This window comes from Pogona vitticeps, chromosome 2 (genome assembly GCF_051106095.1).
Source record: "Pogona vitticeps strain Pit_001003342236 chromosome 2, PviZW2.1, whole genome shotgun sequence".
NCBI lineage: Eukaryota > Metazoa > Chordata > Lepidosauria > Squamata > Agamidae > Pogona > Pogona vitticeps.
In genome coordinates, this window is record NC_135784.1 from 291,212,028 (window position 1) to 291,225,175 (window position 13,148).

At 39.3% G+C, this 13,148-nt stretch overlaps 1 protein-coding gene across 1 annotated transcript in view; it reads left to right on the plus strand.

Moving 5' to 3' along the window:
• The window catches only part of PLCXD3 (phosphatidylinositol specific phospholipase C X domain containing 3), a 98,512-nt gene extending 86,862 nt beyond the window's left edge, over positions 1-11,650 (plus strand). Inside the window, exon 3 of the mRNA XM_072992795.2 lies at positions 142-11,650. Within this exon, the coding sequence (XP_072848896.1) occupies positions 142-298 (157 nt within the window). The 3' untranslated portion in view covers positions 299-11,650. The remainder of the gene's footprint in view (positions 1-141) is intronic.
• The last annotated feature ends 1,498 nt before the right edge of the window (positions 11,651-13,148 follow it).

Here is a 13,148-nt window from a genome sequence, read left to right on the forward strand (position 1 = left end):
ACTTATATACTTCACCATGAGAACACAGCACTATTCTGGGCGGTTCACATAAAACAACAGATAATTATCTACTAGTTTTAATCGTATATTAAAATCTTCTGCTTTCATTGATGGGCAACCCTTCTCTTTTTCTTTCCCCAGAGCCCTCCCTGCTATGATGCAGTGGGTCCGAACACAGACACCAGGCGAAGGCGGTATCAACATTGTCACTGCAGACTTTGTAGAACTTGGTGACTTTATCAGCACAATCATTAAACTGAACTACCACTTGGATGAAGGTGAAGCTGGTACGACTTGATAGTACTGTTAACATGTCTGATATGCTCCAAAGTGGAACTGTTTCCCCAGTTGTGTTAGGTTAGGTTGTAATCTTGTGACACCGATTTTGCAAGCATATGCTAAATATTGTTATTTTCTTTTGAACATGTTGAGGACAGAAAGGTTAGGCAAAGGGGAGATACTTTTTCACTTGTTCTGATCCTTTCTTGATGTTCATCAGTTCTGTGTTTCCTGAAACCCAGCGAGGTTTCATTCATCCAGTTGTCTTACTCGAAAAAGCCATTAATAAATATTCTGTCAACAAATAAATGTGTTTTTCGCCATATTGATGAACATTCACTATGCTGAATTCATATGTGATGATGGCCAGTTATTGCCCTCTCTCTGTGCTGTGGATTCCCATCATCATCTTTTGTTACCAAACAAGAACCAAAGTGGTTTTGTCCCAGCAAAAACCTGCTACAATTGTACAAAAGTGCTCTATTAGCAAATGTACTACATATATTGATGGTGTGCTAATTGGTGGCATTAGGTTTGTTAGTTTCAGGAGGGAGGGAAAGATGTGTCATCAAACTGAAAAATTAGCCCAAGTGTATACCCTTGGCCAAAAGGGTGGGTGGGTGGAGCTCTATATCTATTGTCCAAATTTTGTTGACATTTTAATTACTTGGAATTTAAAGTGGGTGATTCTGCTTTAATGATTGAAACATCTTAAAAAGTCAATAGAAAACATACTTTCGTTTAGTGGAGACTTTTTAGTTAGTTAGTTAATTAATCAAGCAGGCAGGCAAGTATTTATAATTTTTTTGTCTAAAAGAAGCCCAAAGTGATATACAAGTAATCACAAACTAAAAATTGCAATAGCAGTCCCTTCTGGGAATAAAAGTATAGAATAGCAGCAAACTCTGCTTGAGAGCTTCATTGTGATTGACCAGTCTTTAACAATGAATAAATGTAAGATATTCATTTTCTGGGGGGGGCAGGGGGTCCATAATAGTCTGCTGAGGCAAATACAGCATAGTCTTGTGACTCTTTAATACTTGCAAGATGAAATTGGGATACATTTTCATGGATTACAGCCCACTTATTCTGATGAACTGGACTGTGGTCCACTGAAAAGCAGATGCCAGATGAAATTTACTGTTTATTAAAGGGCCACAAAACTCTATGCTGTTTTAAAATATACGTCATAAGACTAACAGGATACAGTTAAGTACTGTGTGGTAAATTGGTTCTCGACTAAGTCATGCTTAGAGTTCAGTTGTGGAAACCAATGGGAGAAATTAGGCCTAACTAAAAAAATCCCATTTTTTCCCGATAGGCCTACTCTGAGTATCATTCAGTCATGCTTAAATTGACTTAATATGCCAAATACTAAATTTTTGTGAAACAAACCAACCCACCAACCACAGTATATACAATATTTCTGTTCAAGAAACCTGTAAACACAGAGGCTAACATCATCCCCACTCATCTCCAACTGAAATATGAAAACACCAGAGAAAAATATTTTTAATGAAAGCATGGAATAGGTCAGTGTGTAATTAATTATACTGTACTAACCATTCATTGTCTGTGTGAAATAATGTGTGAAGGAAAGAACCACTTACTGTGCATTATAATGGAAGACACTCCCATTGATTTTGTTCTTAAGGGAGTAGCCAAAATGCTGAGAGGAAACAAAGTTGATGGAGTAAGGAAATAATTCTCCAATTTGCTACTCCCAGATAGAGTTGATTGTTGAATCGGTGGAAGTGATATCAGTGTTTACTTTTGTGTTACCATCAAACAGTTGTTTCAGTGGATCTACTCTAGTTGGGGTTAGCAACTGGATTTAAAGCATTATCATTCAAAATAAGTAGGCAGTGTGGTGTCATCAAAGATCTTCTTAGACCATGAATACAAAGCATAAAAACATATCATTCGCGACTGCAGTCATGCTCTTATTGCTGCTTTCCAACATCTAGAATTCATGTCTCATCTCTTCACATCTGGTCCATGCTATACATTCCAGATAGCTTGGAATGCTGGAATTCTTTAACTGAAAGTGTCTGATTGTTATAGAAAGAGGTTTCTGCATCTCCTGGAGTACACAGATTTGCTTGCTTTGCTTTGTTATTGATCTTCAGAAGCTAAGCTCAAGGTGCATTTGCAGGTCTGATTTCTTAGACATGAAGTCCTGCTAAAATTGTATCTCTCATATACCAGTATGATTTCAGGTCTAATTACTAGGGCTGCCAAATTCTGCTTCTCTACATCTGCACACTCTAATTTACACATAATGTGAATTGAACACATTAATTGTTTTTCTGCTAATATTTATTTATACAGTAACCACTAATCTGGGAGAGCCAGTATGTAATGATTTTTTGAGTATTAGTCATTCTTGGGGGACCGAAGTTCAAATCCCTGCTTAGTTGGTTTGTTCTGAGCAAAAATGAGAAAAGGGGAACCAGATAAAACCACTATGAACATTGCCATTACATATACATTTTTTTAAAAATTGAATTTTGCCATGTAGAGTGGCTTCTGCTGATACATTCATGAAAGGAGCTATCATTTTTGGCACCATTTCTTACTGGTAGCAAAAAAAATCTCTGCAGATCAATGAGGATACCAAAGAAATCCCCCATGATTGACACAGTGTCATGTGTTTCCTGGAATCAGGGTGAGGAATAGAGGAAAAAGTGAGGGCAAACTGAAAGAAATCAGGGAAAGGACTGAGATGTGATTTCTTTCATAGACAGAAGTTGAATGTTCTACTATAACTAACAAAGTAGCTTAAATTTGATTGCCATTTTACACTACACTACACACATACATATATTAAAGTAAGTACAATCCAATTCTCCGCCTCTTGCACCTTGATGTAGCTCAGGTATTCTTTTCATTCAGCTTCATCCAGCTGGAGGAGGGGGGAGAGGGGAATTGTGAATATGTTATTTACTAATATGAAGCCTTTTCCCAATAAATATTTGTGATATTCCATTGTATATATTGGAATATTAATAATCCCATAATCAAATATTCCTTGTTTAGTACTGGCCCTGCCATTAGGCAGAATTAGGTAGTCACTTCACTAGTAGATGGGGGGAGGCATCTGCATGGGTTTGAACCAGGAAATGATGTGTGTCATCCAGTCATCTCTTCGCTCTCTAAGCTGGGGTGGACAACATGCATTCTAGTAGGAATTTGTCTCTTCCCATGGTTATGAGAGCACAATGCAGAAGAAACACATAAATGCAGGGAGATTTCCCTCTTTTAAGTGCAAAATCTCTAGCTCTTTCCATAATAAAAGTCACCCTAGAAGCATCTTTAAGTAGAAAAAAGTATCTTTACTCACAGTTACTATCAGTAGTTACAATCAGAAAGAAAAAGAAAGGTACAATGGAGTCTCCAGTCTATGGGAGCACTTGCATGCTTGCTGCTTCTCAGATGTTAGTGAGAGGAAGAAAGGAGGGGGTATCAACAAATCAATAGGAGAAAGGCATGTAAAGCTTTGCCATTCAAATTAATGGCAAAAGACAACCATCTTTGGTCAAGCCTTGTCTTAATGCATGCAAGGTTGTTATTTTTCCAGTGTTGTTGTGATTTCAGAGCATTTCAGTGAATGGCATGCAAGAAAGCTTTGAGACACATAACAGGCAAATGCCATTTTAGGATGGAAGACAGAGTTTTAATAAGCTGCATTAATAGTTGATAACATTGTTACATCTTTTAAATCTTTTCTCAGAACTAGAGGCAGAGTTCAGTTGCTATTTCAGTACTGTTAATATTAAATATATGCAACTATAATGGCCAGAAGCTTATTGAATGCTATTGGACTGTTGCACTGGTTAGTTCTGTTTAATCTCCATTGCACAGGAACAGATTGTGGACAGTGCCCATTCAAACCTATGGGACTTCTGCTTGCAGAGGAAAGTATTTGATAGATCTTTACACATGTTTCTCAAACGTCAAACTATTCACACAATAAATGGAATAGAACTACTGAACTGGATCCTGGTCGCTGACTATAGAGTTTACTGGAATTGTTAAAATAACTGTTGAGCTTCAGTTGTGTTTGTTGACGTTGGAAATTCCAAGAAGAATGCAAGAAGAACCAAGGCATCTGCAGAGACAATATTTATTTGTGCTTTGTTTTGTTTTGTTTACATATTGCCGCCCAGAGTAGACTATTTGTCTTGATGGGCAGGGTATGAATCTAATAAAATAAATAAATAAATAAATAAATAAATATATTTCTCCCCATAATGGACTCAAGGAGGTTCACAATCAATTTAAAAAGCCCAATCATCACAATTAAAATGATACAATATTAATATTTAATATCTATCTTTTAGTATTAACATATGTAATATTTAAGATATAAGATTAAAAGAATTAGCCACATAACATTATTAACATCACCACTGAAACACTTTTAAAACATTTTTTTAAAATTCCTGAATTTGGCAACTGGATTATTCCTAAAGGCCCTCTTGTATCCAGATCATTTAAATAATAATAACCATGTGCCGTCAAGTAAAATCTGACTTATGGTGACACGTTTCAGGGGTTTCCAGATAGGAAATGCAGAGAAGTAGCTTACCATTCCCTTCTGGGGGCATCCGGGGACTTTGCAGCTTGCCCAAGGCTGCACAGGCTGGCTCTGCACACAGGAGGTACACTGTGGGATTGAACTCAGGTATTTAACTCACTAAGCTATCTAGCCAGCATCACTTAAAAGCCTGAATGAAAAGAAAGGTCTTTGCCTGGCAATGGAAGGTCAGGAAGCAGGAGACTTCTCAAGGAAATGTGAGACCTTCTCTTGCATCCTGAACAAGCATTAAAGACAGGTCCATTGTTTCTTGCTAACTTTATTTTAACTATCTTACTGAACTGCAGAAAGGGAGAAAACGAGAGAGAGGCTGCCCTTGTTAAACATTCGTTTTCATGTAGCTAATCATCTCCTTTCCAGTGGAGAACAGAATATTAGGGAATGAGCATGACAATTTTTTCCTTAATTAAAAAAGAAGACATAAAACAAGACATTTTGTTCGCACGTTGGTATTATCAGCGGTGATGCACTGAAGAAGTTTGTCTTCAGAGGCAGACAACTGATTTAACAGGCTAACGCACCCTCATCAGTGAGGATTACATATATTCAATATACTCAATTTTTATAGGAAATCACCTCCTCTTTGTCCTTAAATTAGATGTGTGTATTCAAAGGAACATAATTAATGCTGAACTGATGTTTTCAGCTAATTTTCCCAGGCCATTCATGGGATGGCTGCCTAGAAGAATGTCCACAAAAATGGAGAAATGCAGCTTTATACCAATAATTGGGCAGCAGGGCAACGGGGGAGTGTTTGTCATACTTTGCTTCAATGAAATAATTCGTGAAATTTTTATTAAATCCCAATAGTGGCATTTCTCTGCAGGGAATTTTAAAGCCTTTTATTATGGACCAACATGTCGATCCTTGCTTCTTGAAAGGTGAGAGAGGCCCATTAAATCATAATCATGATTGAGTCAGAATGTTCCTATGGGCAATCTGGCCCACCCCTCCCCCAGTATGAAATTTGATCAGGTCAGAAGGTTGACCCGCAAGGCCAGGGGCTTCTTAGACAAAATAACAGGCAAGATTCTAGACAGAATTCAGAATTTAAGAGTGTTCCATATTGCTATGCCTGCAGACTAAGAGGATATGCCCCCCATATATGTGTGTGTGTGTGTGTGTGTGTGTGTGTGTGTGTGTGTGTGTGTGTGAGAGAGAGAGAGAGAGAGAGAGAGAGAGAGAGAGAGCAAGAGGCAGATATAGAGTGTAGCAACATACCAGTTAAATCATCATTTAGTCGTTTAGTCGTGTCCGACTCTTCGTGACCCCATGGACCAGAGCACGCCAGGCCCCCCTATCTTCCACTGCCTCCCAGAGTTGTGTCAAATTCATGTTGGTTGCTTCGATGACCAGTTAAATAACCCCCCGTAATTTATTATTTGCCTTTTAAATTAGGATACTACCAAATCTCCTGCTCCAATATGCATTGTCCCCATATCTCTCCGTGGCTGCTCCCAACAGCCCCACAGGTGATTGTGAGCCAGTCATCACCTTTTACCCTAATTTATGTCTCAGGAGGGTGGAAAACGTATGAATTTCCTTGAGGAAAGCTAGGGTATAAAATGCCATCATTATTATTTAATCGACTCTCTTCCCTTTCAAGAAGCAAACACAGCCATTTTGATGTATTGTGGGGAAGGGGGGGATCCAAAGTTGTTTTCATTTTTTTACAGAATTAAATTTGTCTTTCTTTTCCCATTTCCCCCCTCAAATGGGCATGTTTGTGCACCTGCTTTAAATGGTATGCTTGGACTGAATGCATTCACATTCATGAAACCACATATAAACAGTGTTCCGATGCTTTTGAAATGTACACATTTTTCTGTGCGCACTTTTCACATAGGCACATTTTTGAGATGTGTCCACAATCACCAATCAACATGAGGATTCTGGATTGCAAAATGGAGTCCAGTGTACAAATGATCTGGGAAGTATCAACCGTGACAAGCCCTGCTCAGTCTCAAACTTAATTTAGGTTCCTAATACTTCTGTGTATAAGACTGAACTATTATTTTTATATAGCTGTCGGCAAAACAGACATTCCAGTTAGACAAGAAACAGAAATAGAGGAAGGAAAAGCAATAAAGAGTGGAGGAGGACAGCAAAATTGAAGACTACTGTTAGGTGGTATACTAGATTTTAAAGAGCAGAAATAGAAAATGTTCCCATTGTTGGACAACTTCCAGAATCCCATAACTAGCATGACTACCTGTGAAATTCTGATAGTTGTAGTAGTCCCCCCCCCAAAAAGGAATATTTCTCATCTCTGAAAAAAAAAATTCTGCAAAAAGTTAAGGATAACCAAACTGGATATCACTGAAGAGTCTTGAAATGGCCTAAAAAGAATAAATAAATGTATGTCCATATTACAGAAAGTTTCAGTAATGGTGCCCTTTCAAGCTCTTGCAGGAAGTGCAAGCCAGTCTTACATGGATGCACAAAAGCTGCCACATTGTTAAAAGAAGAGGCAATTTCTCCCCTCATTAGTTTCACACCAGACCAAAAATAGCTTTAAAGAGTAGATGAAAACGTGTGCCCTTAAGTCATTATTCTACTGCTTACACGTCATCCTCCTCATCAGTCTCTACCAATTAGTCAGCTAAAGCTTCAGCTAATGGATCAAACAATTGAACTGATTAATGCTGGCCACCCTACATGAAACTCCTCTCACCCATCTGCTGTCATGCATATAATTTTAGTACAAGAATGCCATTTCACACAGAGTCAGCTCTGCCGTTAGTCACCTCAGGTGGCCAAAGCAAGGCCAGTCACAACCGCTACTTAGCCCGCTAGCTACATCCAAAGCAAAAAAAAGCAAAGCATGCTGCTTATATACCGCCCCATAGGGCTTCAAGCAGTCTCTGGGCGGTTTACAAGTTAATTGTGCAGGCTACACATTGCTTCCCCCCCCCCCCCCCGCGAGCTGGGTACTCATTTTACTGACCTGGGAAGGATAGAAGGTGAGTCAACCTTGAGCCGGCTACCTGGGATTGAACCCCAGGTCGTGAGCACAGTTTTGGCTGCAGTACAACAGGTTAACCACTGCGCCACAAGGCTCTTGCCTTGGGAGACAAAACTGTGTTTTACACACAGCCTGCTTTGTAGCCTCCGAATTAGGCTCAGTGTGGGGGATGTTTTCCCCTTGTCAGCACAGAAGTTCAGGTTGAACTGCCAGCGCTGACATCTCTGTACATAGAATCTCTTTTGCCCCAGACAGAAAAATTGTTTTGGGCTGATCTACAGTTCAGTTAAACTGAAAGACTCGGATTTAAACGAATCAACGTAACATTTCTAGAATTACATCCTTCAGTTTAGATGAAATGGATTCAGTTTTCCCCACTTCGTGTTCATACTACACCAAGATCTGAATGCCGCTGCATGTAGCCTTCATTGTCCAACCCGTCTGTGTGAAGCTGCTCTCCATGCGATTTTCTCTCTTGTCACCATGACAGTGAGGCTTTTTAGATGATTTGCCAGCTGCACAGGAGTCAATTCTCCATGGAGAACACCTGAATCGTGTGGAAAGCCGGACACTCGTCTAGCTAATGTTTGATCTGCTCCAGCAGGGCTCTTTGTAGTTTCTCATGAAAACTGCTTGATTAAATGAACCACATTGGGGGGGGGCAGGTTTTCAACAGCAAAGCTCTTTACGACAGAATTGGCTCCTTCTTCCTGGTATGATGTCAAATTCTGTGAAAAGAGTCATTCTCCCTGATGTTCAGGAGCTGTTATCATAGAAAACAACCAAGAGTCTGTCTGAACCATTAAAAAAATAACACTTGATGGTTTTAAAGTTTCCCCCCGTTTCCCCCCTCTCCTTCCTTCCTATTCAAATGGGATTTCATGAACTACACTTCATCAAATGCATGGAGCACAGCTTCATTTGCATCTGATGAAGTGAATGGCAGTCCACAAAGGCTCAATAGAACTTTAAAGTGCCAGGTGACTCTTTATGCTTCGTCATCTAAAAGAGCTGTGCAGTCGACTAACACTGCCTGCCCACAAAAGTTCTCTGAAGAAGTGGCTCTCAGTTAGCTGGGAGAACATCTAAAGCAGTGGATAGCCTTCCAGATGTTGGTGAATTACAGTTCCTATAATCTTTGCAAAAAATGTAGGTGAGAATTCTGTTTCAAGGTTGTTGCGTTTTTTTAAAGAATGTAGTATAATTATCTACGATACGTGGATTTAAACATGTTTGGAATGAGGAGAATTTTAGAATGGAAAACATTTGGAACTGGGAGAAATGAAATTATGGGTTTGGCTCAAGGGTTGCTCAGCTCTTAAAAGTCTGGCTTCAAATCCCTTTGTGCTCAGTTGTGTTAAAAGCTGGATTGTGCTCGCTAGCTTAGCAGTGGAAGAGGCCTTGAACCTCCAACATCTGGCTGGTCAATAAATACATGGTCCTAGATCCTGGATTTTGATTGTGCTGGCTGAGACTGAAAAGAATTTGCATACAGTACCACCATACCTGGAAAGCCACCAGTTTTGCATCCCTAAATCAGACACTGATGCAAATTAAAGTACAGAAAGCTATTTAAGACAGGTCATGCTGAATTCCATTCTCTCCATTTCATGTTTGTATGCAAAGTGAAAATAAGTGTTCAGTAAGTGTTATTAGCATTGGGATGTGAGGTTGAAAAATACAGAAGAATGGAACTCACACGAAGCGAAGTGTAGCAAGATTAAGGTGCTGTCCATTCCTCAGAACTACAGGTTTTGGCACCTCTGCCCCTCTCCCGTCATCAGCTTTGTTTCTGTTTGCATCAGTGCAAGCTTATTTGTTTCGTGGGCATCATGGGAAGATCCATAAATCAGCCATCAAACACATACTGTATGTCCCCAATATTGTTGATTTAATCACTGCCCTCTCCAGTTGAAGGATCTCGGGCACAGTTTGCTAGAGGATGAAAAGCACCACTGCAGGCAAGAGGGCAAAATGGACCAATGAGCTGGTCAGACTATGGCAACCTTCTATGATTAAGCAATGGAATGTAAATAGGATTATTAGATGAATGTACAGTATAGCCATTGTAACCCCCATCGTCCACTTATTGGGAGAAAGGCAGCCTATAAATCAAACAAACATATTGTTCTGTTTTTATCTATGTAAGCTGCGCCGAGTAGACATATTGTAGAGTGGCGGGGTAAAAATCCAATCAATCAATCAATCAATCAATCAATCAATCAATCAATCAATCAATCAATCAATCAATCAATCAATCAATCAATCAATCAATCAAATGATCCTATTTATCCAGCCATTAATTACCAATTCTTGCTACCCATGGAACGATGTTAGTGATTAGTGTCTTTCTGTGGTAATCTTTCTTTGGCCTAATCCTTCCTAATCTTACAATTTTCAACATCCATGTAAATTCTGTTTCAACCTTTGCATCCTCCAGAATGCCTCACTGGGTTTTGATGACATAAAATGTAGGGTTGGGGAAGAAGCAGAAAGCTGGTTTTGAAACAGACTAGAGGCAATGACCATTGTTTTTGAAGGCAGGCTGCTAGCAAGGCAAGAAGGACATTGCAAGTTCACTGAAAATGAAAAATATCAAGTCGTCTGTTCATGTCTGTCCCTGTTCTTTCAATAGAAACATGGCTGGGATGATTCTGGCTAGTTTTTTTCTGAACTTTCCACATTCCATACCCCAAATTGTATGTTTGTTTGTTTGTTTGTTTGTTTGTTTGTTTGTTTGTTTGTTCGTTCATTCATTCATTCATTCATTCATTCATTCATTCATTCATTCATTCATTCATTCATTCATTCATTCATTCGGTTTTTATACTACACACACTCTCTAAGCAGAGTACAACACATTGAACATGCATATAAATACAACAAATACCCCACCATTACTATAGTACACCATCTAAGCCTAAAGAAGAGTTAAAAAGGACTTAAAATCTCAAACTTTCTAGGTTTTTAGCCATCCAATGAAAGGATCAATCCCTCAAGAAATTTGTTTCTACTCATGGATCACAAGACTATTTTTTCTATTTCAATTTAGTGTGATTATAACTGTTTTCAAAGGAGCCTGCAGAGGTGTTCCTTAATGGCATCTAGGAGAGCCTCAGAGAGAAAGTTTCTGAAGACGAGCTGTCAATCTGCTTCACTGAACAGCTTCTGTGTGTTTAATTTCAAGCAGGGCACCAAGAGCCAAGCACTAATGCCTGCACAGTGCCCTTTGTGTGGACTGTAAGAGTTCAGCCGATAACTATCTTAGAAGTCCGTTTTCTGTCAACAGTGAAGCAAACGCTAATCGTGAATTTTACAATATGTGTGGCATAACTCTGCAGCCGCTTCTGTGTTTACATTGTTCTGAACTATACCTGTTTACCTGGCGATAAAAGATAAAATATGCTGTACGCTCTGTAAAAATGTTATCAGTTGCAAACTTGTCAAGAGTTCAGTGATTTCCCCCCCAATCATAATTTTGAAATTGTGCCAGTGTTCCTGTAAGTTCTTCATGTGTGTGTTTGTATGTATGTACACAGGGGTGTGGGTTGTGTATGTTGTACAATATATGAGAATTATCAACTTAATCCTAAATGGAAAGGGTCGTTGTACTATCTTTCTTAACGCTGCATCTGCTTAATTTTGTGACATTTTGAAGTTTCATATGTCTCCTAAGCCCAATGAGTAGTTGGAATTCTTGATATCTCCCCCAGGGCTTGATTGTTTCCCTTCATATGCAAGTTTTTATTGTAAAGATGAAAATGAATTTTTTTAAAATAAATATATTTCAAATCTATAACCCCAAATCTGATATTGCTGTGATTGATTTGTTTACTTCAGTGCACATGGCGAGTTGGGTTTCAGTTTGGGAAGTTGGCAAGGGGGGGGGGGGGGAATCCTGTAAAATTTAGACCAAACTCTGGAAAAATCCCAATTCTGTTCCTGAAATGTGAATTTTGAATTTATCGAGAAGGGGAGAATATAATTTGTAAAAATCAAGCAAGCAATAAATATGCAGTGCTAGATTTGTAGTTGTTCTTGAGTGCTTGGAATATAATTCAGTCATAAATATGGGGAATTTATCAAATCTCAATGGCCGGTGAAAATTCAGTTCAGTGTTAGACGTGCATTCAGATTCCAAAAATCTCATAAACCTGAATGCTTCAAGACAAATTGAGTTCAATGGACAGCTTTCTCCGTAGATGCCCAATGAGATTGCGGTAGAAACAACTCAGAAGGAATTCTGAATTGTCTCAAAAGGAGAGTGAATGGCCAATCACAAGCATGACATATCTTTATATTGACAGAATGTCATGCCAGTTGTATTCACACTTTTAGTCCTCGTGGAATGGAGTGGAGTTGCATATGTTGTCCCCACCTTGATCAGTATGGGGTGAGGGGTTGGCTATTTGCAGGAGAGGGAGTTTTCTGCCATTGGCGGACCACCAAAAATGAAAGGAATGAAACCAGAAATGGCCATAAGTTGTGAAAAATCTACAGTGGGGTCTTGACTTGAGAACTTAATCCGTATTGGAAGGCGGTTCTCAAGTCAAAATGTTCTCAAGTCAAATCTGCATTTCTCATAGGAATGCATTGAAAACCATTTGATCCGTATCTGCTCTTTTCCGTCCATAGAAACTAATGGGAAGCTGCTATTCTGCCTTCGACCACTAGAGGGGGATATTTTGTTTCTTTTTTTCTTAGGTCAAGAAAGGTTCAGGGAAGGCAGGGAAAATACAGTCCAGGCAGTCCAGTACCAGGCAGTCTGAAGACTGTCTCCCAATCCACTCTCTAAACGCTGGGAGGAGTGAGGAAGCAGACAGGCACCCTTTTCACTGGCCAACAGTTAACTGAAAGTTCGCATTTTGCACTTTCCCTGCCTCCCACGTGGTTTTTTTTCAGTTCTTAACTCAAATCTAAGTACTTAAGTCAAGTCAATATTTTCCTATGAGAGCGGTTCTTAAGTCAAAATGTTCTTAACTCAAGCCGTTCTTAAGTCAAGACCCCACTGTACTTTCAATTTTTTTTAAAAAAAAAAATCATATTCCAAGATTTAAACATTATTGGGAGGATTGCTACCCCTTTAAAAGATCAATTACTGCTCCTGGATGCAGTTGTTTTCTGCAGGGGAAGACCGTTTCTCTGTCAAAGGGGGGGAGAGACTGATGAGGCGACGGGCATACAACCTCAGGGCCACCCCCACCACCCTCCAAGCATGGTCTGCCTAAGTCTCGTGCTTACTCTTTTCAATATATGCTACGTTCTCTTTATCCAGTTCCAGTATCCCAGCCACGTATCTGCAGC